The 25337-nt window shown below is 36.5% G+C and overlaps 1 protein-coding gene across 1 annotated transcript; it reads right to left on the bottom strand.

Moving 5' to 3' along the window:
- Nucleotides 1-858: 858 nt before the first annotated feature.
- On the bottom strand, nt 859-25041 carry LOC102808900 (sucrase-isomaltase, intestinal-like). Its single transcript, XM_006814052.3, has 24 exons — nt 24839-25041; nt 24082-24296; nt 23292-23425; nt 22655-22803; nt 21966-22134; nt 20946-21042; nt 20236-20348; nt 20028-20153; nt 19566-19697; nt 19233-19346; nt 18519-18635; nt 18146-18230; nt 17844-17961; nt 14967-15100; nt 11058-11092; nt 10569-10685; nt 9023-9171; nt 8300-8384; nt 7833-7889; nt 6583-6707; nt 6320-6408; nt 5577-5626; nt 2200-2355; nt 859-1034 (listed from the first exon to the last, which is right to left on the bottom strand). The coding sequence occupies exons 1-24, from the start codon at nt 25039-25041 to the stop codon at nt 972-974; spliced, it is 2832 nt and encodes a 943-aa protein (XP_006814115.3). The 3' UTR covers nt 859-971.
- Nucleotides 25042-25337: the final 296 nt, after the last annotated feature.

Genomic DNA, 25337 nt, shown 5'->3' with positions numbered 1-25337 from the left:
AACACTGCCAGTATATAGGTGAAACATTTATATTTAACATATTGTAGTAATTAAAACATATTTAAAATCGAAATTACAATAGTGGTGTCATAAACAAAATATTATTATGAGAAATATTTTGTTACCAATATTAAATTTAAAGATAGTAAGGTATATCAATGCGCGGCATATGAAATAATAACTTACAAGATACAAGAAAAACCTGAACAATTACATTAAACGCATTGTATGACTGTTAGTATGCGGGTATATGTAGTACTAGTGCACGCCCTCTGAGGCAAGATGTATATACGGGTACTAACACCACGCACATAAATCACGCACTATAATGCAGATATCAAATTAACCATCTTTTTTACAGGGTTATCCGAGAAGCAGGCAAGAACATTTTCTCGTAGATATATTAACAAGTTGATATCATTTCGTTTTCGTGGAAATGTACAAGAATCAGAAATTACCATGACACATCTCCACCTTAAACCCCATTAAACCCGATATCACATTGACAATATTGTGCACACGCGTACTGCATACATTAAATAACAACTGAGTAATATATATATATATATATATATATATATATATATATATATATATATATATATATATATATAGCTAGTTGATCCCCCACCACATAAACGACACAGGAAAGGTCCACCCACCCACACTTTTTGGGAAACTAATTTTTGAGTGTACAATCAATCATGGTGAATTTGTCTTATTATTTCGTTGTACTTAATAAAGAAGAAAGAAATTAGTTTGCATCAATGTTCATTACATTTTAGTTGAGGTCATGACATAAAGTCACAATCCTCCAGGAGACGAAAAATAAAAACGCGTCTGTAACACCGATTGTACTTGTTTTTTTTATAATGCACGTTTATTGAAACAGATCTGTCGTGTCCTACTTTGCATAGTAAATTACATAACTAAAAGTAAATGATTGATGTCACGTAGGAATACATTTTACATTAAAGCCAAGTTACCATCAGGTTAATATTCAGCGGTGCGCCGGCATTCTCAATGTTAAGTACCTATAACAAAACAAAATACACACGAATTTAATTATTCTGTGCTCAAGAATTAAACTCCTCATACATATGTGAGCATGCCCGATCATTCTTAGTTTTATACTGAATACTTTGTTCAGAAGTATGTGACTCTGGGGAGATTGCTCGATACACATATCAATGCGTATAGGGAGAATACCACTGATTTTGAAGGACGGGCTAACAGTGTGAATGGGTAGGTCATACGGAAATATGTCTGCATTATTTATGAAATAGCGCAATGCACCATGGGATGTATAGCATTGAAGACAACCCAAGCAAAACCAACTCAAATTTAATTGATGCAATCTATCCGTGCACTACAACATGTTCATTTCATTTCATTGCGTCCCACTTATTGATTGCAATATTTTTTCAGAACATAAGAAAAGGTAATTGCTCTGCAAAAACTGATGCAAGCAAGAAAGCAAACTGGGAGTGCAATACTTTACGTATTAAGTCAAGCGAATGACATGTGCAGTGAGTGAGCGAAACAGACCTACAATCCGCTCTGCATAATTAATTCGGGTGATGGAAGATGATAGATAATAAGCATACGCCCAATGTGCTATCGCCAATATGTGTAGCTTGCTATATTACTGTGTTTTGTTGACGGGATTTTATCAGTCCTTCGTTGATATCAATATTAACAACATCTACCAGAAGCGAAAGACACCAGACTATCGGCGACAGAATAATTGATTGGATACATCCCCTCCTGGGAGCGTACAGGTGCCCCAATACGGTATTTAAATTCAACTGATGAACACGGAGGTCAATGGTTGCCTATCCTAGACCGACGGCAACTAAATACTTGATGTCGGGACATGGCCACGTCATATTTGCACAAATTGATGTCGCAATGTATTAGCCTTATACAAAAGTTAACAAACGTTAACTCAACGTAAGTTAAGTATCGTAATTTTAGAACATTATATGATATTTTCTAACCCATTCGAGGTAGGAGCCACACTAACATAGCTACCCGTCCGTTGGATATGGTCATATCACATTTTTGCCACCAAGTACTGGGTAATCTCAAAGATTCACAAATAGTTCTTTGAATTATCGTGCAAACCTCTAGAATGCGATATACATACATAACACAGCGGTGAAGGTCCATACATAATACATTGCATGAATAATTTACCTGGGTTGTCTGATCATACGTAAAATCTAGATGACTGACATCGTTTATTTTTACTTCAGTGACCAGGGTGCTTAATCCAAATACCCGGATGTTACCCCAAACAAGAGAATCCACACCAGTGTATCCATCAGTAACGATATTTCCGCTCAACTCGTTCTGGTGAAAACAAATTATACATATATTACTGCATACAATAGTATACTCTATTACATTCGTATATATTCTTCTTAGCATCGGTCCTTTAAATGAATAGGATTGATGTTAGAGTTCAATTACGAGAAACACTAATGTACTTTATGGTGTCAAATGCTATCTCAAATAATTGGATATGCCTGACAAGACAAGGTCGACATACACACCTGAACTAGTAACCTAAGCATATTAGAGAGTTGATAACTGTGAACGGTAAACAGCAATGTTAGTTTTTTTTCTCAAAGTATACCATATGGTCATATAATTTGTTTGTATATGCTGTATTGTGCGGGTAATTGTTAATCACCCATCTGTTGTATTATTGGTAAAAGTATTAATGGCTTAGTTCGTGTTCATTAATCCAATATGTTCATGTATGTATATAGAAGACCACTCAATCACTGTCCTTTTTATTTCTCATACGATTCATAAATTTTAGGCATCGACGTCCACACGCGATGTTCAGTTTATGGTTCGAAAAAGACCAATTAGTCAATACGATCATCCTAATCACAAATGTGACCATACACACATTATATTTAGTGTACATTTGTATATCAGACTTAGTGACCAAGTGGCTTATGAGGGTGTGCGTCTGAGTGGCAAGGCGCTTTGCCGTGGCCTTGAATTTGATATTTGTCACAGCTGGTGAATATGCACCTTGTTCCCGATGGGGGAAACTAACTAGGTAGGTCACACTGACAATGAATACGTGGTTTTTATATAGACGTCTGTGATGTCAGAGATTTATGCCTGTCATCGAGTCTCGGTAGATCCGCATATAAGACGGTAACTGTGGCGTGTTATATGTTCGCATTATGCCGTTAATGTATATTAGATATATAGAAATGTATATCACAAATATATGAGTTTCACTTTGTATTATGTTAATAAAAAACGAAATTCCACATCAGATGTAATATAACTCAAAACATGGGAACTATTCTAGGTTTCCACTATAAAATTCTTAAACGAGTTAAGTTTTCAGTGAGAGACGTATACTGTCCAAACTAATTACAAATACCAGTATAGAATACCGGAGTCTAGTAATGCTAATGATATGGACTATAACGAAAACATTATGGCTGTATCTAATGAAAGTGACATAATTTATGCGATGTATATCTGCATCCGGGATCTGTATAACACATGGTAGGTCACTAATCTTGGGCGCCTAATGCATATACCATACTTAATCTCACGTAACCCATGCATGTTATTTGAGGTAGCGGGAAGGTTATTTTCATTACAAATTGTGTTTCACGGATTTATGTATTAATTGTACATAGAATATATAAACTCCAAAATGATTATGTTAAAATATCGTACAGTGTTATGCAAGTTTGTTAAAATGAGGTTTTCATGAGACAGATAAAGTCAACTTAATTGACAAAAATCAACAAAACAGATGCAGTTTTCATATATGTTTACCAGATCAATGGAACACAATAGAATGTTGACTATTGTGCAAATGGGATGCGTAATCAGTCATTATATAACTAAGCAAAAGTGTTTACATAGCCTTGTATAATGTTTTGCCACGGGGCCAGGGATTAGTGATTTGTAGATCAAATCAACTTGCCACCCACTGAAACCAATACATATATGGTTTTTGCAGTTTTGTATATGTAACATAATCCAAACCAAAGTTGCACGAGTACCGGGTAATATATGAGTAACTGAAATAACTATCTTAGGATTTGGTTTTAGTGGAGACAATGAAACATAAACAGTATTTTGAACTTTGACATGCGAGTGCTAAACGCCGACACATGTATATTAAATTCACCAGCCTACGCAATTACTGGGAATTTATAATCGCATTGTATCATTTCATTATTTTCGTTTTACATTTAAGTGTATCACAGTCAGTTAACAGTGTCTAAAACAATCACATTTATGAGAATCGGAGGTTCGGCAATTCTGTAACTACATAGTTTGCCGGGTCTTTATTTTTTTGTCATTATGGCAAGTTGACAATAAATATATTAATATTGTTCCAGCTTCTTGAACATTCTAAAATAGTACACTAATACTGTATGACATGTATGACCAATATTAATATATATCTACGTGTCTCCTTACTAGTTGGGGGAAAATGTGTGTTTATATTGCTTAAACTGTCAAAACCTTCAGATACAATTAGATGTGTTTGTATGACTAGGGCATCCGTTTTATGTAACACACCATATATGTCATTTTGGTGTCATACATTGTTCAAATGACAACTATTTACTGAAAGGCGTATTACACAAGAGTGAACATATGACCTGTATTTTGCAGATTACGACGATTTGCTAAACATACACATGCAACGAACGAATATTTCCGCTTCGAAGTAGGACAGTTGAGAGTGGGTACATGTATTTTTAGATACTAACTAGTTGAGTAATGTATCACAAAAATATATATTGCGCAAATCTTTGTGAAGTAGAAACAGGCACATTGTGTATTCACTTCCCTGTTTCCTGTAAAAGCATTTGAAGAAGGCTGTTTAATTTGCACTGGTTTTATCGAGTGAAACCTGTGAAGTATGTTTGTAAAATTGTTATTCATAGTGACATATCTCATCCCATTCTTCTACTTTTTATATTACTGATCGTTTTGGAATATTCGTGATATATCAATGTCCATTTAAGAAATTTGATGCAACTAACGATTTTTTACATGAACATTGCACTTTAAAAAATGATTTTAACACATTGGTGTTCTTCAAATGACGGAATTTAAATTGATTTCATTATTTGTTTGTGACAAATTTGTATTGATTTTTGGTATTTGATCAATAGATTTAACAATCGGAGAAACATTCAAAAATCGATTGCCAGTGCGTCATACTTTATTTCAGCATAACAATATGTTTTCAGCAAGAAACTTCATTACGCTAACCTGTTTTTGTTGCATTTTATTAGCATCCGAAAGCTCAAGATTCCAGTTTTTCCGTTTGTGCACAAGGCTCGACCGATTTATCACAGAATGGTTTATTTCACTGTTATACGAGGACATTTTGTTCCTCTGTTACGTACCATATAAGATTAAACAATTCAAGGCGTTATGAAAGATAACAGTGTTATGTAAGAAGCGTTTGTCTTTCATTCAGCTCGCGAAGCCTTTGTAACTTGCATTCTGACAAAGCACTTCGAGACAACATACACACTTATACGAGAGATAATAAATGAAATTACCGCAGTGGCGCTGAAATGTTCTTCGAAATACAGGCCATTTTCATAAGTATCTAGTATGTGAACAAAACATAACATGGATCAATACACGTTTTCTGAATACAAGTTGCCCTCTTTTGGTACGATGCGATTCTGTGACGTAAATGGGAGAAACATTGTGTTGATAATTATCTCTATATATATTGAATCCAGACTTGACTATATTCATAGTGTGACATGTTTTAGTATAATCGCGTTTCTACTTATTTTTAATATATGTAGACTGCATTTCTTTTTTTCCGAAGCTGCAAGACTTAAAGTATTTGCACCCCCAAAATAATGACGATCACTCGTATATAACATAAAATATATGGCGCAAATATCCCGAAAATAACCAGAACAGAAGCCCAATAACGCCGCATCGCGTAATATGTTACGTCATCAATCGTATTTATAGTCAGACATCTATAATTGACATTACGTCTTAAAGTGTTACAGCCTATTCAAAGCATGTTTCTCCAAATGACCCTGCCAAGGATTATTGAAAATACGGGCGACTATAAGTAACCATTAACAGCTACCAAGGCGTGAAAGCGTTTGCACGTTAATAGCTTTTATGGCATTGTTTCTATTATTGCTGAAAGAGTTTGCCATTTTCTAGCTCTAAAATGTCTACCACGATAAGAGTAATGCGGTTTAAAGTCTTTACAGTATGTGTGACAGGAATAGGACAGTTTACGTGCAATTGACAATGTGCATAGACTCACCAAGTGTATCTCCATCATCCCAGAACAAATTCCCGGATGCAGAGGCATTATCGTCTAAGGCAGCTATCAATCCCATGGGCTTAGTACGACTAAAACAATTAGATGCATACAATCATGGTAAATAAACGACCGTTTCACGGAAAAAAATGATAAAGAATGCCAGAATGGCACGAAGTAGAAATTGCTGATAAAATTAGATGTAGGATTTGATTATTTGTTTAATAGATAATTACATCATACTAAATATGTGAAATTAAACTCACGTAAACAAGGTAGAATTTCCTGGTTCCTGTGTCGGCAATACATAACCTCCTCGTACGTGCACGTTTATGTGATCGAGAGGAGCACTAAGCACAACGATTTGTGAGCGTACACCAATGTCATTCCCCTACGGAGAATATCACAGTACAATGATACACGTGTCTTAGACCAGTTTGAGTAATATTCGCAGCCCTTACAGAATCATGTACATCATTAAATAACAGAAATAAAAAAAAAGTATGAAGATATTTTTCTTTTATTTATGGCACTAGAGGAAATTGCATATGGCCATCGCCGCAAATAGATGGCATTTACATGATTGCAATAGAATGGTGAAATTGATGAGCACGCGCATATTTCGATATAAGCCATTGATTAGTTCAATAAGAAAATAATAGATTCACGAAGAAAAGAAATGAAGGAATCTAACGAGATGCAATGAAATGCAATTGAACATTATGAGAACAAATTGTTTATGCTCGTTATGACCAGTGCCATGTGCACTATGTGTATAACCAACATCAGAAGTGAATAACTCTCTCGAAATAATATGAATGATTATAACTGATTCGGTACTACCAGTGTATTTCTAAGTTCTCGCATCTTTGCATATTTTCTACCTGTGATACACGTATATTAGTTTCTGCGAACGCTAGAAGACTTTGAAACTCACTAAATTTGAATAATATTTGTGAGATATCCGAATCCGAAAGTATGTAGTTTGCGTATTTAAATAATCTTTTTAGTTTGTATATTTCTACTCCTGATCAATCAGTTCCCCCCTCTGATGACTCAATCGAACCTGATATGCCCTTGCGTACGTTCTCCTAAACCCAATCGCGGTTTGAACACGATTTAATATAGGTAAAATAAAAAAATAACACTCTAATCTTGATAATAATTAGTGTAATGAGAAGTTGAATTACACACAAGAACACAAAACAAACGAATTAAACATACGATTACTGTACACAGCGCAATAAAATACATGGTCAGTCTAATGAGCGACAGCTGGGTGAATCTAAGAAGATATCAGATGCTACGAAAGGCAGTGGGATGCCCCATCATATTCGAATGTTTCAAGTCACAGGGATTATGTGTAACATCACGGTGCTAAAGGAAAGCGGATCACGTTGTGTTTTATGGAGAGATGATTTTGTGTCGTGTTCATGGGTTCGGGGAGCCACGCAATATTTGTGAACATTCTAGTAATTATAGTGTGGCAGGACATTCAGCGACCACTAACACTTACAGTGTAATAATCGTACCATTTCGCATCGGGAAAATAACCTGAAACCTCTGTCATGCCCTGTAATAAAAACATAGCATATAATTTCACAACATGGCAATAAATCAATCAGGTTCACCCCCAATATTCATACAAGACTGTGTGTGCTCACAAACTTGAAATAATTTATTCATCCACCTCTACTTTTTCAGAAATGAAGTCAAAAAGTACAAAGGAGGTCATCTTCGAAAACTTGATTGGTATGGAAAACGTGTCTACGGCGGCAAACAATATCTCTGTATATCTTCCCCCGAAACTGCACCAAACTAAGCTCTTGCTGCTATCTACTTCGGAATACAGAAACTGACGACTGATTTCCCTTGGTACATATTGAAACACACGTACGGATATATCGAACTGACAATGTACCCAATAAGACGACATTAATTATTCATCAGTCGTGTATGTGAAATTATATCGTTGGGACGTACCTGAAGGAGAACAGGCGTGATGAGAAGTGCCGGGCCCCACAGGAATTGTCTATCTATATCGTGCGCTGTGAGGTCAGTAACAAACCTGCCGTCAAAAAACAATGATTGGCTTCAACAACAAAAAACTTAATCTTTTTAAGCTCAGCCAAAGGAACTAAGTATATTTGATACGTGTTGATAAATTGTTCTCCCACTTCAATAATAACGTTGCTCATGAGATTCATGTATAATTTTCTAATTTATATTTGCTCTGTTATCTGTGCCTCCAAGGCATCTTGTTTACGTCACATACGTTTTAAATTAGAACATCACGGATAATTATACATTCTCTCTTCCCTTGGTGTCTTCGGGATATATTCAGTGTATATTCGACTGACAGCGATTATTAGTCGTATACATGATATTTCATCGCAATCGATTCAGTTAATAAGAGACGTGGGAACACCTACAGAGCAGTGAAAGTGTTTCTTTCAAAGCACGTTTATGCAAATGAAACAATATTTGCGGTACTGAAAAACAATGAATGTTTCATTGATATGTAGATAACATAGATGGTCCTCAAATATTAAATAAAACTTGTACTAACAGTCACAGTAGTGACAGTGGCAACATTGAGTGAAGAAAATATTTCTTTACATAAATATGTCACACCTGACTCGTATAGGACAGAGAAACCAATGAGTTTTTGATGGTTAACGAAGGGGAATCGTACTTTGTACTTACTCGTGCATTAACGGGCGGACAACTGTTGATCCGTTCAAATGAGATTCGTGGAAAAGGGTGTACAGGAACGGCATCAGATTGTAGCGAACGTGTAGTGCAGCCTTTGCAATGGTTGCAAAATCTTCCCCAAAGACACCAGGATCTTGTTCCTAGATACAAAAAAAAAATGCGGAGACAACTTTGCGATTATTCATTAGAAATGTACACAGTTGACGTCATACGAAATCTACTCCGTCGTAGATTTTTGAATACAATCTGATTCCACGAATGGATATCCATCATTTTTAATCCAGGTACAAGCAACTCAGTCATTTAATAGTTACTCCCAAGGTTACTGTTCGAAATCCGCGCTGAGGAATTAAGGAACTAATTAGGAGCCGAACCGACAAATCTACCTAATAAATTGGGGTTCTAGCGATTTTCTAAGAAACATTAATCAAAGTGCCTAGATATGTCACGTCAGGACGAATGTAATCTTTGGCAGTGATTAACTAAACCTAGTATATTGAAAACAGTTCCAATTTCACAGAATTAATTATACTAACATATATCAGTAAATAATCTTAGTAAAACCAGGTGTCCAATCAGTCTGGTTTACGTAATGTAATATCAAACATGCTAATAAACTTGGATAATAAACCCTCGTGTACATTGTACCCTCCCCACCCCACCCCCCAAATGCTTATCCATTAACTTTCAAATAAACATCACAAACTAGTATACAGATAAGAGCAAGGTTATATGCATACAAAATGTAAAATGTTGTATTTTGAATAAAACAGAATTGTAAATGAAAGTATGTATTCGGTATTTTGTGTGTTATAAATTGTAGAAGATGATGTTGAAAGGTGGATGAAAATGAATTATAAAGTGGCTACCAACTCGTCAGTTTGTAAGCAGTTAGCTGGATATTAATCATTATACATTTTGCTATTTTTTTTCCATTATAGACACCAATATAACTCCAATATTCCAAATTATGTGACTATTTGTTGACAGCGAAATGTCCGTGAACATGTATCCTCATTGCTGCATGTGTTAAACACTATGTTGGTTGGTTCAGTAAGTTATTTCAGGATATTTGCATCTAGCAGACATGGCAGTGAATGACTTGGATTGTTTGTTAACAAGAACGCAAAAAAACAAACAAAATTAATCCAAATACTTGAAATTAATATATGTATCAGGTTTTCTAATTATGTGTTAACCTTGTAACGTCAGTCAATGCGGTCACGAATGAAAGAGATGTGATCCATACATATAATTACCGAATACTCGCCGTGTTGCTATTCATGCGCTTGCTATTATCGTTTAAATCCGCTGTAAGGATGTCCCGAGCTACTTTCAGAAAAAATGTGCTGGTTAGATTAACCAGAAAGCAGAAAAATGATGCATTGAAACTTTAATGGATTATAGTGATAAACGGGTTAATCGCACAAGCAATTAGAGAAGTTATATCACATCTAGAAGCGGGACGTAATTGGAAGTAATTTTAATACAATTTTACAATGTACTAGAATTATACAGAAGGGCAAATGAAACTTACTATATATCCATAACCATTGTGATTTCTTGAAAATGGATAAAACGCTCCAATCTGCTGCCAACGCAGACAGAGTTCGTAGTTTGTATCACCAATAAAGCCGCAGATGTCAGCACCAATCTGTAACACAACGTTAATACCAGCTACGATGAATAAGTAACGTTAGTGGCAAATGCGGGAATTTTTAGGACAAACGTTTGTTGTTCGGATCATCTTCAATGCAGTGCCTTGCGTATCAATCAAGCGAGGATTGCATACATTTGTCAGATAAATACTCCTAAATGTGTACGCCATCAAAAAATGACACAGACAGTTTCATCCTGAAAAGCACATCATCACGAGACTGAAATAAAAATATATCGTTGGATAATCTACGCAATTTTTTAAACATGTCTATGTTACGAGACATGAATACCTAAATTATATCTCTACAATCTATATATTAATTGAGTAATAATATTCACATAAATGGTGTAAATGATTACGACTTACGTATGGTATTCCAAAAATGTTAAATTCCAGCATACCTTGAAGAAAGACATTTTATTTCATTAAAAATAATATAAAAAAAAAAACTACTTAAAAATATACACCGAATTCAATATGAAATTAGAGTAAGGCTGGTTCACCGAAACACCAGTCATGTAAAACGAATCGAAAGTTTAGCATAGTTTGAACTATGCTTTCAATTATCGCCCAGCCCACGGTGTATGGATGACGATCTAGGTAACCGTAATTGTGTTTGAATTACTGAGTAGGTGGAAGTAATAATTGTATCTTATGGGAGGTTGGCTTCCAAGTATTAAACACGTAGTAACTACTAGGACTGATAAATATGATACACTGCTAGTGGTAGTTCGTAACAAAAGTAATCATTATGCACAAGAAACATACATTTTAGGAGACAATGACGATTCATCAGCAGTTCAGAAGAGTCACTGCCAAACGCGATTACCTAATATAATTTTTTGAAATATACTATATGTTTTATTTCAAATTTGACTTGGTCGATATTTATATCCAGTCTCCGGGGAAGGGGGGGGGGTGTTTTACCGGCAATGATTTATTTGCCTGTCAGCAGAATAACAAGTTAGAGACGAATTTCCACGAGATTTGCATGTGCGACCAATCGGTTAGATAATGTGAGAGATGTGGGTCCGGTTGCCATGAAAGTAGGCACTATGAAAGGAATTCTTTACTAATGCGTAACGTAACTCATGAGGTTATGGGCGAATTTTCATGATTCCTTTGAAAAGATAATCATTGCATCAAGGACCAAGTAATTTTACAAGATATCCGAAGGATTCAGCACCATAGTCAGATAGAGCCATTATAATAATATCAACTTCGACTACATTCGTAAAAATTGCTGACGAATCCTAATTTCCCTAATCTGTATTATTTTGAGAAACTGGGAGCCGGCTAATTCGCGATTTTTAAGTTCATCATTTCCACATATACAATGCATAGTCAATTACGTATGCAATATACAGAGCCGTTTCAGAACCAACGGAGGGCGAGAATGCCGCAGGTGAGTAGATATTTCCATGCGCCTATCGTACTATGACTAAAATTAAAAGAAACCGGAGACAACTCTTCGGGAACGATCGATGCGTTGCGGTAGTCAGGCAAGTGTGTGAGATGAAGAGGTAAATGTAGCGTTATTCCCCCGAACACATATTTACCATCTGTGTCTATCGTATTAATTGTTTTGTTTTATCTACAGCTACATTAGCCAAGCATTTCAATAAAACAAAATCTAACGCCTTAAGAGAAAAAATCAATCATGAGACAAAATGTATGGGTAAATAAAATATTCTGCCTTGGGATATGTACTCAGTGTAGGCCACGAGAGGTTGAAACATGGATGCAGCAATATCGCACATAGTCGATTGCTCATTATATATGCAAGACTCGTCTATACGAGGTTTTCGTTGCGGTTTCTCAAGATCATCTCAACCACTCTATGGTTCGAGTCTTCTTGGGTGAGGGAGGGCGGTCATCTGCTTTTTGTATATCAAATGAAAAAAACAGGGATTGATATTCACAATAACTAATTCAGTGCACATTTACAATTTGGTTACAAAGGTTTTGTTTCAATTCGACAAAATAAACGAAATAAAACCTAAATAAATTCATAAAAATATAAATAATGCACTAACATCTTGGCGGGCAAAAAAGTATACAGTAAAATAAATTGGTTCCTTCTTCATCACAAGACACGTAGTTTATTGTTGACATTGCAGCCTCAAGCGTTCTAAAATAATTATCATTCCTTAATACAATGAATCGAAAGTGCATGGTCCTGTCCTGTCCTGTTTTCTATATTCAGTTTATTTCTCAATTGTGTACGTTAACTAAATAGTACATTGTTGTGGTTAACCTATGTAGAAAATCTCTTGGGTACTCACTCGAAAAATCATGTTCTACACGACTCGGAAACTTACTACCGAATTAGTATTGCCAAGGTGTACTTTTAATAAAATTACTACATCAAAGGAAATTGTCCATCAACTGCCAGTGGCAGCAATTACGCGGTGTCGGCGTAATGGCGGGAAATAATGTAAACTGGTAAGTTAAGGCTATACAGTAGCTACAATTTATGAATTCGTACATTTCACGTATGCATCGTGAAGGGAATCTTCGTTGTGACGACCTCGGAAACACTGTTGGTATCTTAACTCAAAGAAAGACCATCCTATCATTATAGAGCTTTTCTCCGAGGTAAAATAAATGAAATAAGAAATAATCGTTTGGACCACTTGAGGCTGCTTTTAACCTCGGTGTTATAGCACTGATCGCAGAGATTGCGAATGCGTAACAAAGATTACTTAGCAGATAATTTAAATCACAAGAGACCCACTGACATTTCAGATTTATAAAAAAAAAATCAGTGCTAATCGATTCGCTATGATTTGCCAGTGTCCCTGTGGGTAATATAAACGTCGCGTCGATAGAAACGTCTAATTATTTGATGTGGGTGTTTTTAATGCTTTCGATGTAAACACATTCAACATGTCACGTTTTATTTCATACATTGTGTTGCATCGGCAAATTAAAAAAAAAACACTGAACGTCTGGCTGTTTATGCAAAAAAATGCAACATGCAAGTTGAAAAGTTTGAAAGTCACAACATAGGTACTATATATTATCGCCCTAAAATAATCCTGTCACGAAAACAGGCAAGTGGATTACGGTTTTTGTCAGACGTTGGATAATAATTCGAGTACATCGCCTACTTCAACAGAATAGGGCATTATATTAAAGAAACATCTCGGAGTATTATAGTCTATCATTATTTGAAAGGATTGCACGAGATGTTCAGAGCTTTGATTCAATATAAAAACGAAACTCATTAGCATGTACGTTTCCTAATACGTTCAGAGCTTTTATTGGGAACAAGAAACACACATTTGCCTAGAAGATTGGAATATTTCAATTTTGCTAGATATTTTTTTTTAACATTGTATACTTAGTGATACCTTTGGGCGATCAGAAGTTGGGACAATTCGTCATAGATTACAACGTTAGTATTCAACAACAGGCGATTATTTGTCTGTTTGCATTGCGTTTACTTGTCTGTCATCTTTTACACAAGAATATAGAATATGTAAGCTCGGACTGATTAGGTTGTGACTTCTTGTGGAGGTAGATTTGAATGTGTTGCACGCTCTGAAATGATGTCTCCTGGCGCAGGGAACGATAGTACTGAAATAAGTATTCTTTTTATGGTAAATCATCAAAAAAAGTCACAGCTTTCGACCATCTTTCAATGTGTGTTTTTTAGCAGATGTGATATTTATTCATAATCTGTTGATATTTGTAATCATATATCTCGTTCCTCCTTATATATGTTACATTTGAGAAGGAAATGTTTTGCATTCTCAATTTTCCGTTGATCACAAACTAGACAGATTCTATTAGCATTTATATTATTATATCTGTCCCTTTCAATTGATATGACATGAGCGCCTATTTATAGTTTTGTTGTAGCAGCTCCATGGTTGGGATCGGATTTTTAGTATTATATTCCCTCAACAATAATATTAAACACTATAACAGTGTAATGTATGTAATCAAATACTAACAGCAAATAAAACGTAAAACCCTGTATGTGTACTGATTTGCAGATTGATATCAATTGTAGTTTGCTAAAACATTGAATGAATTCCAAAATTTGGGGGGTATTGCTTAGCTTCCGTGGACAATGTTTTGCGAGATTATGTTACCTCGTGATTTGAAGCTCATGATTACCTGTTATGATCACTAAGTCACATCAACACGCAAACTCTGATGCCACAATAAAAATTGCGACATAATGCGTTCATATTTATCCACTAAACAGACTGCAAATTTATAATTTTTAAAAATCGAATAAACGTGCTGTTAATAATTGCTCACCTATTATCGACTTATGCATATTCGGCCAATTGCTGTAGTTGTCGCCCAACCAATGACCAGCGTACTGACCAACTCCGGGAAACGTCGACCGTGTGATAACTATACTTCTTTTCTTCGTCACGATACGTGCGGCGCTGGGTAAGTAAGAAGAGACACCTTATTAGCAATACACCACAGCGAAGAGGCAAGCAGCAAATTGAAGACGTCTAGCACAAGGAAATAATTATGTAAGAGTTTTTGCTTGTAGATGGTTCACATTCTTACTTGTCGTTACAATTTTGAAAGGATTAGATAGATGTTTTTTTTTTCTTATTAAATATTAGTGAATGTTGTTACTGTCGTCGTCTAGTGGGCGCCTCAGATAATCGCATAAATATGCACTGAGGCTAAACATTCAGTGGAACTTGTACGAATATTACACGTGGCGGATTATCTTGAAAGTCTGCGGTCGTGGTGAATTTGGCAGCTGTGTTTGACATATACACAAACGCCACGATAAAAAGTAGCATCTGCATGCACAACAACAATGTGCCTAATTTGTAATTATAATATCAAATGAAAAACAAAACAAAAAAACACAGTTTTATTGATAAGCGTTCCTTTAAAAATCCATACCAGGGATTGATATTGGCAGAAACGTATATCTGTCTACATAATACGATATATAAGATGTGAAAATGTCGATCTATTTTATCTTGATTTAAAAACTAATCCCTAGTACGTGGGCGGTATGAATGTAATAAGGAGGATTATCGATTACGTAATTGTTTTATGAAATAGTTCGAATAACAAAGACGATAGCCTCAGAGGGACTGTGCCCTCACGTAGTCACTATTAGAAAAAATACATCAATCAATGTTACAACACTATCTGGTGCTGGTAGGATGATGTATGGTTTTCAATTCAATACAGATTATCATCTAAAAATATTCCTATTCCCCAATGAGAGCGGTTCTAGCTACAACCCCAGTGTCTTTATCTATCACTTCGTGGTAAAATGTTCTGAGATCTCATTCCCTTGGGTCTCCCCAAAGCTTTCGTAGTCAAACAATTAATTCTGTAACTATGCTTTTCCCATATATGTTACGTAATATAAATATATACGACTGTTACTACCCACGTGACATGAGGACATAGTTTTCTCAGAATTACCTTCAGCACGTGATCATAAATATGTTTAGGTTAAAATACTGAATGAACTGTACGTATAAGTAAATTAAATCAGCAGGTACGCGCATGCGTACGGGTGGTTTCATTTTATTTCAGCTAAGAAATAACGGTCTGTTGTTCAAGTAACGTTTTCATGTAACGATAAAACAAGCGTTGTTGTATTTATCGAATTGCAATAATAAACAAGTTATTTAAACATGCTCAACAAACTCCAATTTATTCACATTTTCTCTTCAATCAGACGCGACGCGATCTCAGTACATTGACCACTGTCTGTGGCTGACTTTAACTAGTTCCGTACACATCTCTATCTTGTGTAGTGTGTGGGGGCGCTGTTCACTCAGCGGGTGTACTGTTTGCCTCTCTTCACACACAACGACATATTTGATATCAGGTGTCACACTGTACTGCTGTATGAATGATTGTGCGCATGTGTATAATACAAAGACTTATTGGTTTCAACCTGTAAATACAAGTCTATCCCGCAACATTTGAAGAGCAGGAGAACACTCCGTTTTCATTATGAATTTAACTCTGGCTAAGCCATCATTTGTATATTCTCGATTTATTCTAGAATGTTGTTAGTCCAGTTTTACGGTTAAACGAAGTGCGCCCTCATTTCTGTGTGTTTGAAATTGACAATGTAATTTGTTATGGGCATGCCTGGTGTGACAACTTCGAGTACTGTGCTGGTGAGACGATAGAACGGCTACACTTAATAAATTCGGCATGTGTTAATTTCTGTATTCATTTCCTGCAAATTAATAATACAGAAAGCTATACAAGAATTTCTACAAACAAACAATTCTCTTTACAGTTATAATTTAAAAGTCGATACTCTCCCATTGTTGTGATAATATTAACTTGCCAAAACAAAATCTTGCTAGATAGAGCGTGTGAACTTTAAACACATGTTGATGATCACTCAGTGCTTCGAGATCGGTGTCACGGTGTCGAGGCCAAGATTGATAAGCACGCCCATGTAGTAAGATTATGGCTTTCGACGCTGCGCTCCTTTCAAATTTTGACCGTAAAATAAGCCGCATAGACTAGGTCTCCTAACTCCTTTTGATTGTATATAATAATGTAACTCAAGGTATGCACGAAGACAGTTCAGCGGGAGTATCGGCCGACGCGCAGTTGTGTATTGTCTGAGTGCATACTTTTATGTATTCTCGTAGTAACCTTACTATTATACATCTTTTCCTTCGGAGGATGCTCCATGGGAATACCGAAATCAAAAATATTTAGAACAGAATCAGCGAACTTCTTTGTGTGGAGTTCGGTCAAACTCTGGTGGCAGCCATATTTGTTTGTATTATTAGAGGACGCTTACGCGCGTAATCATTCCATATTTGGAATTCGAATATCCTTATATGGTAGGATGAAAATACCCCGTAAAATACCGCAAAATTACGGCACGCTGTAACTTATGGCGTTACGGTGACAGTATAATAATAACAATTTATGTACTCCACGTAGTGCCATATTGAATTCAGAGTCAAAGCGCGGTGGTCGTCGCGCAGCGCGTGTTCGAATTTCATGTAAATAAACAATCTTTTACACGCGTTGTATACGTCGCTATGAGTCCCATATCGAACAAGACGCGGCGTGACGACTGCCGCCCTTTAAACGTTATCTCAACTGTTCATCCAATATAACACTGTCGTTATAGTGAGTTCAAATGTGTTGTGTATTGGCACATGCCTTTGGGAAGGTGGTGATTCTGTCAAACCGTAGAGACTGTGCAGGTCGTAGTGATTGCCAGCATATTGCTTGTGTTCCATGCAAATGGTCTTGTCTGATAGTGTCTGGCCCCATGCCTCTATAGAAGAAACATACAGGAAGTGTGATAACTTGAACCCTTCCTGGGTATGTGCGTATATAATCTAAATAATGTGCTAGATTAACCTCATTTAAATAGACATTGGAAAAAGAAGTGGGGCGTCGACAATTCTGGTTGAAGTTGACTAAATTATGATATTACGGATGCGCTACTGCGCACTTACTTGTCTTGTATGGTGGATTGTCCAAACTATTATAGTCACACCCATCTCTGTCTCCGTTGTAAAAATTGGCAACTTCATTCATATCCTATATATATATATAAATACACAATAAATGAAATATATGTGGTTGCGCATTACGTTTGAAATATGTGATGCAATCATGCGTAAACGAGGACGTTATTGATATAATAAAACATACTGTGAGGGGTTGTGGTAAATTAAACTGGAGCATGTTATGTATGTTCTACCGATAATAGAAGAACGCGTATAGCGTCAGAACGAGAGCTACACGACGTCTCTTAATACAGTTATATATAAAGTACATGAACATGCGGTACTCTGGCCTGATGATAGTATAATTTAGTGAACTTACGATCCATAGTCCGTCGTATTTGATGACATTATAGAAATCATAACATTGGTCTACCCACCACTGCTCTGCATTGGGGTGGGTATAATCGGGGAAACTCACCTCATCCGGCGGCCATACCTGTAACGATAAGCTACGTTAAAAAAATTCCTGTATGCAGAGAGTTGTTCTGACACTCTAAAATACTGCCCATGACATAACCACTACCACTACCACCAACAACAACGAATATATTTATTGAGAAGAAGAACTGTTAGAGTTGTGTGGCGAATTTTGTGTAAGCAACAGTGACCACGGACACTATAGATGACACTCGTAATACATGTGAAATATACTCAAATGTTCTAATGAGTGAATGAGACGTAATAGCTACATTAACATAACGATCATGACATTATTAGAGACACATGTGCTTTGCGAGGTTCGTTAAACCAGCTTAGATAAGCAAATTAACTGACAATTGCGCCGATAACCCTGCCCTCATTAGTGTAAATTGTGGCTGTATTAAAGTGGTTTATCTGGATGAGACTCAAATTGTGTGGGTATGATTATTATCTCACATTTTCCGTCTAAAAGCTCTTCTACTCTGCAAGTTATTTTACGAACCGTCGTAGTTGGAAGCAGCTGGAATACAAACGCATTTCAAACTATGATGGCGCTCTCACATTTCTTACAGTGAAGACACTACTACCTTTCACGCTGTGAGGGCGCTCTTACCTTTCCAAGTACATCCGTGACACCGTCTACTTCCTTCACCCATATATCAAAGTCACTGCCCTTGTCGTACGCAGGATACGTGCCAGCTGGCTCAGTGGTCATGATGCACGGGTCCTGGAGTTAATGATCGTGTACATATAAGGATAGGACTGCATCAGTAGACATGCATGAACATATGAGTTTTATAAAAAAAAATCGACTTGCAGTACATTGAAAACAATTCACCAAGTTATCACATGAAAACGTAAATCAACCAAACACGTTATACGAGTATATGTACAATAATCAATATCAATCATACGAATTCTGTGATACAATAGAAGGGGGGCTTACTAAGATAATTATGTAATTAGTTCCCTCAGTTTTCAGTTCATCAACATATTCGGGTAGTCCAGCATAGTTCACTGTGTCGTAAGTGAAATCCATATAGCGATCCATATAATCAATATCGCCGAATTGTACATCCTAATAAATGCGGAAAAAAACATTTTTGAAATTATTCAGCACACCCTGATTAATTCAAATGAAATCACGCCCTCTAGCGACAGAGATGTGCTGTGACGTATATCTCCGGTGACTTTTCCTCGTTACGCCATGATGTTTACGGCCACAACGCTGCGCCGTCGCAAGATGGCGCTTCTGTAATGAAAGGTGCATACATTCAACATGACTGATATGAACTTTAATTATCGCTGATTGATGCATCGTGATGATTGGACACATATGTTGATTTCGGCTGAGAGTCTAACAGCTGTAATCAGTATATCATGTTTTAGCGTACGTGTTGCTACTTACATGGGGTATGTCATATAGTCGCATCCTGTCAACAGTGTCCCTGAGCACGTCAATATGATCATATCCATAACGTGACAGTTGGAATCCCAAACTCCAATACGGTGGCATGAAGGTACGTCCTATCGCCTAAATACAAACAACAAATTAAACTTGGAAACGCCTACAGTTATACATTGACAAATTATAAATATTTCACGGACGTACGTACCTCTGTATATTGTTGAACGACGTTTTCTGGAGTTGGGCCCAGAAAGACGTAGATATCTAAGATTCCTCCAATTGTTCTGTATGTTATAGAGGGAGCTGGCTGAAGATCGAATTCTGCAAGGTAAAGAAAACAAAACAATAACAAGATGAACGCCTGAGTAGTCAATTTGCCAAAAGCTTGGAATTGAACTTGAAGGGCGCACTTGAAGAGAGCAGCTGATTTTATTAGAAAAGGCAATTACATATTTGCCGTTGAAAAAAAACACGTTATAGTTTAGTTTAATTGATTGTCATAACACCACATATCACGCTCTATGGGACATACAATCTAGTTGATTAATTGAGGAATTTGAAAAGCTGTTATAAGAAAACATGATAATAACACCTACAACTTCTTCCACTGATCCTAATCAAAAAGTATAGGTATTGCCTATGTGTTGTGGTATTAGCAGGATAGAAGGGGGCTGGCATAGCGACACAAGGTACACGCGTGACCGCCACCACAAACATGCAATTGAATAGCAGCTAAATATTCGAACATAAAAAAACAACGCACACTGTCAGGTGATTTATAACCAATGTTCTCACAAACTCGTTCTACTTTCAGTCGATGTGTGCGCTTTTTAAGATTGTACGTCACATTAATTATATAAATACCATGTTCAATAATTGCTGATTGGCCGATGTTCAGTTGCAATTGGTTCAACTTACCCTGAGCATTGCTGTTCAATATCAATACACCATGTGCGTTGAAATCATTTTCTAGCACAGTGTAATATGGGTGAACACCATACATGTTGGCATAAGGCTAAAATAGAGAAAACATATCATTCTATTTATTATCCGACTTGTTCTGCTTAACTATTTAAGGGGGTGATGAGCCTGAAAAGTGGTGTGCTGAAAGGCACTGGTGAATAAAAACTTTGAAACTTTCAGACACCCAGTCGAATTAAATTAGCCTACTCTAGTGTGGGTTAGAGATATTTCACACACAACATCATTAACAGCAGGAGCGATTTTTTCTCAGATAAGCTGGTGATATATATTTCGCTGCAGTGCTTTTTCTCTCGCAATCGCAAATATGTGTATGTAAATGCAGACTTCATTTTTCTAACATGGTTGTGTGTTTTTTATATAGGAGTACACTGTCTTCACAAATACCCTCGCATACTATCAGTGTTATTTGCAAATGATATTTTGTTTAATATATATAGAAAAGTGGATTTAACACACCCAACCATAGTCGTATAGGGGAACATACAAATCCAAGAACATCAAATGACTGATAATCGACAAAACAAGTCACAATAACAAAAAGAAACAACTGATTTTATACTACACTACATAGTCAAATCGACAAGAAAGTTGAATAGCTGAACTGAACAATTCCACAAAACATCATGTATAATGTTGAATTTTTGAACTGAACAACTCTGCAAATCAAATATCAAAACAATTCTACAACACATAAGAATTATGTTGAATCATTCAACGGAAGAATTCCGCAAAATATCATCAGTAAACGGGTTGAGTCATTCAACTACGCCATTCCAGGGGCGAGGTTATATCGGTATTGATGCCATGGGTAAGACAACACATGTTGCAACCGCGATAAACATGTTGTGGCATATTGTATTGATAAAGTAAACTTAAGATGCTATCTATTCAACGATAATAATGTTGTCACAAATACACATTAACCATATCAATCTAAGGAAATCTATCATATACCTGTGGTGGTTGATCCCTTGCAAACATTGGGTACTTCTCCCAAAACATGTCATGTTTGAAAGCAGGATGTTCGTGCTCTCCAAACCCATATAGATTGAATGATGGTAACTTTGTTGAAATCTGTATAAACTGGTCGGCAAATACAAAACCACCTAAAGAGGTGTCGAACCTATAAGAAAAATTCGATGACGTCATATGTGTTATAAATTGTATCGTTCTCTACATAATATATCTTTGTTTTGTTTGTTTATTGTAAGAACTAAGAAAGAAGGTTCATTTGCATTGTGTCATGGCCACTAATTACATGATATTCCACTTTGAATTCGCAGTCGATGAACGATGAACATACACACCAACCAACTGGTCATGAATGCAGCTGAAAACGTCTCTTCGTCGATGGATTTCTTTGTCGCCGGTGTCTGAGTTGGACGCAGAAATCTGAATATCTCATTACACATGCACAAACAAAGTGCTGTCCCCAAATCGGCGTCATTTTGAAAAAAACTTCGAACACTTCTGTTGCTGTCCACGTGCAGCAGTGCAAATTGCCGAACCGCACGACGTGCACGTGACAACTGGCTGACCAATCGTATCGCATAATCTGAGTGTGGTGTGTTATTTATAATACTCATCGATTACATACTTAGAATAAATTACACTAAATCGATGACACACGTGGAATTACTTACAATACAGTTCCTGTTGATACTCTTATGATTTTGAATGAGAATGCTGGACCGGCATCAAAAATGATGTCATAGTTAGGATTTGCTGCCATTACTGATGGCGAAGCAATGGTCAGTGGAACCTCGTACCGTGCATTATTTGGATCATATATCTGGGAGAAATAATAAAAATCAAAAATCAATACACTGTATAACCGCTTCAATATCGCGTGCCAGTGAGCATCGCGAAACTATGAAACAAAGACAATCTTAATAGGATCCCCACAAATACCATTGAATCATCAAAACGTAAAGTTAACATTTCTAGCAGCGACATTCAACCGTAATCGCTATAATAAATCCGAAATGCTGACGTATCTTTCCCAATTGAACTACACTAGCACCAGTCTACAACTCAACTACTAAATATAAGTATGTGTTTTTCACATGGAAACCAGTATGTGTTTAACTGGACAAGCATTTTTAGACTCATTTTATTATTATCAACATTCATACATTTCACTGCCATTAGTTTTCTTCATTTTACGTGAGCAGGAAAAGTACAATTATCCTGTATAGCTTTATCTCATATCAAACACGTGACATTTAAATTATTCTATTATATAAACTCAATGAACAGTTTGTAAAAAAGAATTCGTACCTTGACACGGACTCGGTCATCTGTCTGGAATTCCACATCTAGTATGAGATCTACTATATCGCCGCCAAACATCGTGTACGTATTGATCTTCTGCAATGTAACTCTGTAACCCATCGTGGTACCAACGGGTGAACCTATACAGATAGAAGCATGCAATCTCCTCGTTAACATTTATATATAGACGAGTCAGATCTAGGATTTTTAAGTCAATCGTTTGACGTCTGGCTGCACAGAGCTATCTCATTGCTTTACCACGAAATTAGGATAGGGGCCTGTGATTTTACTCATTAATGATAATAACAAAATAGTTCCATATGTTTATGAAAACCTGCGCAGACAAATTTCCAATACGCTGCTGAAAATGTTCACACATACGTGTGAGTGTATTGTACTGTGTTCTGCGTGTAACAAGGTTGGCCCCAAGAATCCCTATTTTCGATTTATTCAAACAAAAGTTCAGGAATAATAATATACTATATATGCAAATGGCCACTGAAATCTCGTTGAGAGTGAGAGAACCACGAGATTTGTTTTTCCCTCAAATAAAGTTCCATTATATCCGCTGTTCCACATACCATGTTCCACTGATCCATATAAACACGATATTCGAAGTAGTGGGCGCGCTGAAAAACAAGTCTCACCGCTCACGAGAAATTGGCGGCTATTTGCATTTAAAATGTATTAATAGTTTTCCTGTTCTGTAATGCCTAAAACGCAAGTGTGATTACGATTTTGTTTGGTGTGGGTGAATAACCCCGCATTCTCGATATTACCAATATCAGCAACTCACCGACCATCCTATAGCCGTTCTCCAAGGGGAAATAGCACCAAGAGGCCTCAGTGTTATAATCGGTTTCAAAAATACATCCTCTCGCGTGGCATGTAGATTCAGTGACCCCACCTTCAGGGTAACAATCGATTCGCTCTGATGCTGGTATCGTGTAGACGTTATCGTAAAAACACCACGGAGTACCAGTCAGCTCTGCCTCGCACCACGTACAACCTCTACAAAACAATCGGAATAATAACTTTAAAAAAGGACCATAGTCTCACGTGACGTTTATAACGCACATTTCAACTTTCGGAAAGCTTCTTTAAAATAGAATGTCCGATTAGAAATAGTACATAAAATATAAGCTAATAAATGAAAAACAAAAAGATGTGTAACAAAAAAAATGCATTCATTATTTGGACAAAATGTTAGAAGAAAATCAGGCTGAAATGTACGGAATGTACACTCTCTATCGATTTGTGGTCGCAGAGTTCATGGAAAGGGCATAAATAACGTCAAATTGTTTTTCATGGGCCAAACGAAACTCTATAAAACTTCAAAGTTGACAAAAAAAATAAAAAAAAACCTAATACGGAGAACACAGACAATTGCCGTCTCCAGCGATTCTGAGTATAACCCAGTTACTGAATTGCCATGATGACGAAAAGTTTGTAGAGACCGCCAACAACACCTACCAACCAACCAACACCGCCCTTTAACAAACAATACACGTGGCCGAGAAGCGCTGGCGACTGATGACCGACAACGACATTACCTTAGCTCACAGTCTGGCTGGTTTGATCCGAGCTCTGGGTGACAATCAACTCTTTCATCTTCGGGGATAAGCGACGAGCATTGTTGATGTGACAATTTGAAACGACTGGTTACCATCAAAATGGTAATAAACATAAATTTTGGCAACATGCTGATTCTAGCAGCTTCACGGAGTAAGTGTGAGAAATCTGACAGATACTGCATATTATACACAACTTATCAAGGCGCCGATCAGTCTGATTAATATATCTATTATTTTTCTATCGCAACAGGACGACGTTCCAATTATCATTCTAAATAGTTCACTGTAAACAGTCATACCTGTAATCAATGTGGAGATTGGAAAAGGTGTGACTAACGTTTATCCAAACTAAGATTGTCGATGGATACACTTGAAATTGGAGGATATAAACGGTCGGATTTGTATTCATATTGGGATTGTGAATAGCTACACACATATATTCATATGAAGATTGTAAACAGTTAGTATAAAGAAATTG

This window comes from Saccoglossus kowalevskii, chromosome 6 (assembly GCF_978046115.1).
Source record: "Saccoglossus kowalevskii chromosome 6, keSacKowa6.1, whole genome shotgun sequence".
Classification (NCBI taxonomy): Eukaryota; Metazoa; Hemichordata; class Enteropneusta; family Harrimaniidae; genus Saccoglossus; species Saccoglossus kowalevskii.
Note: the sequence above shows the minus strand (reverse complement) of the source record. Positions and strands in the feature narration are given on the sequence as shown.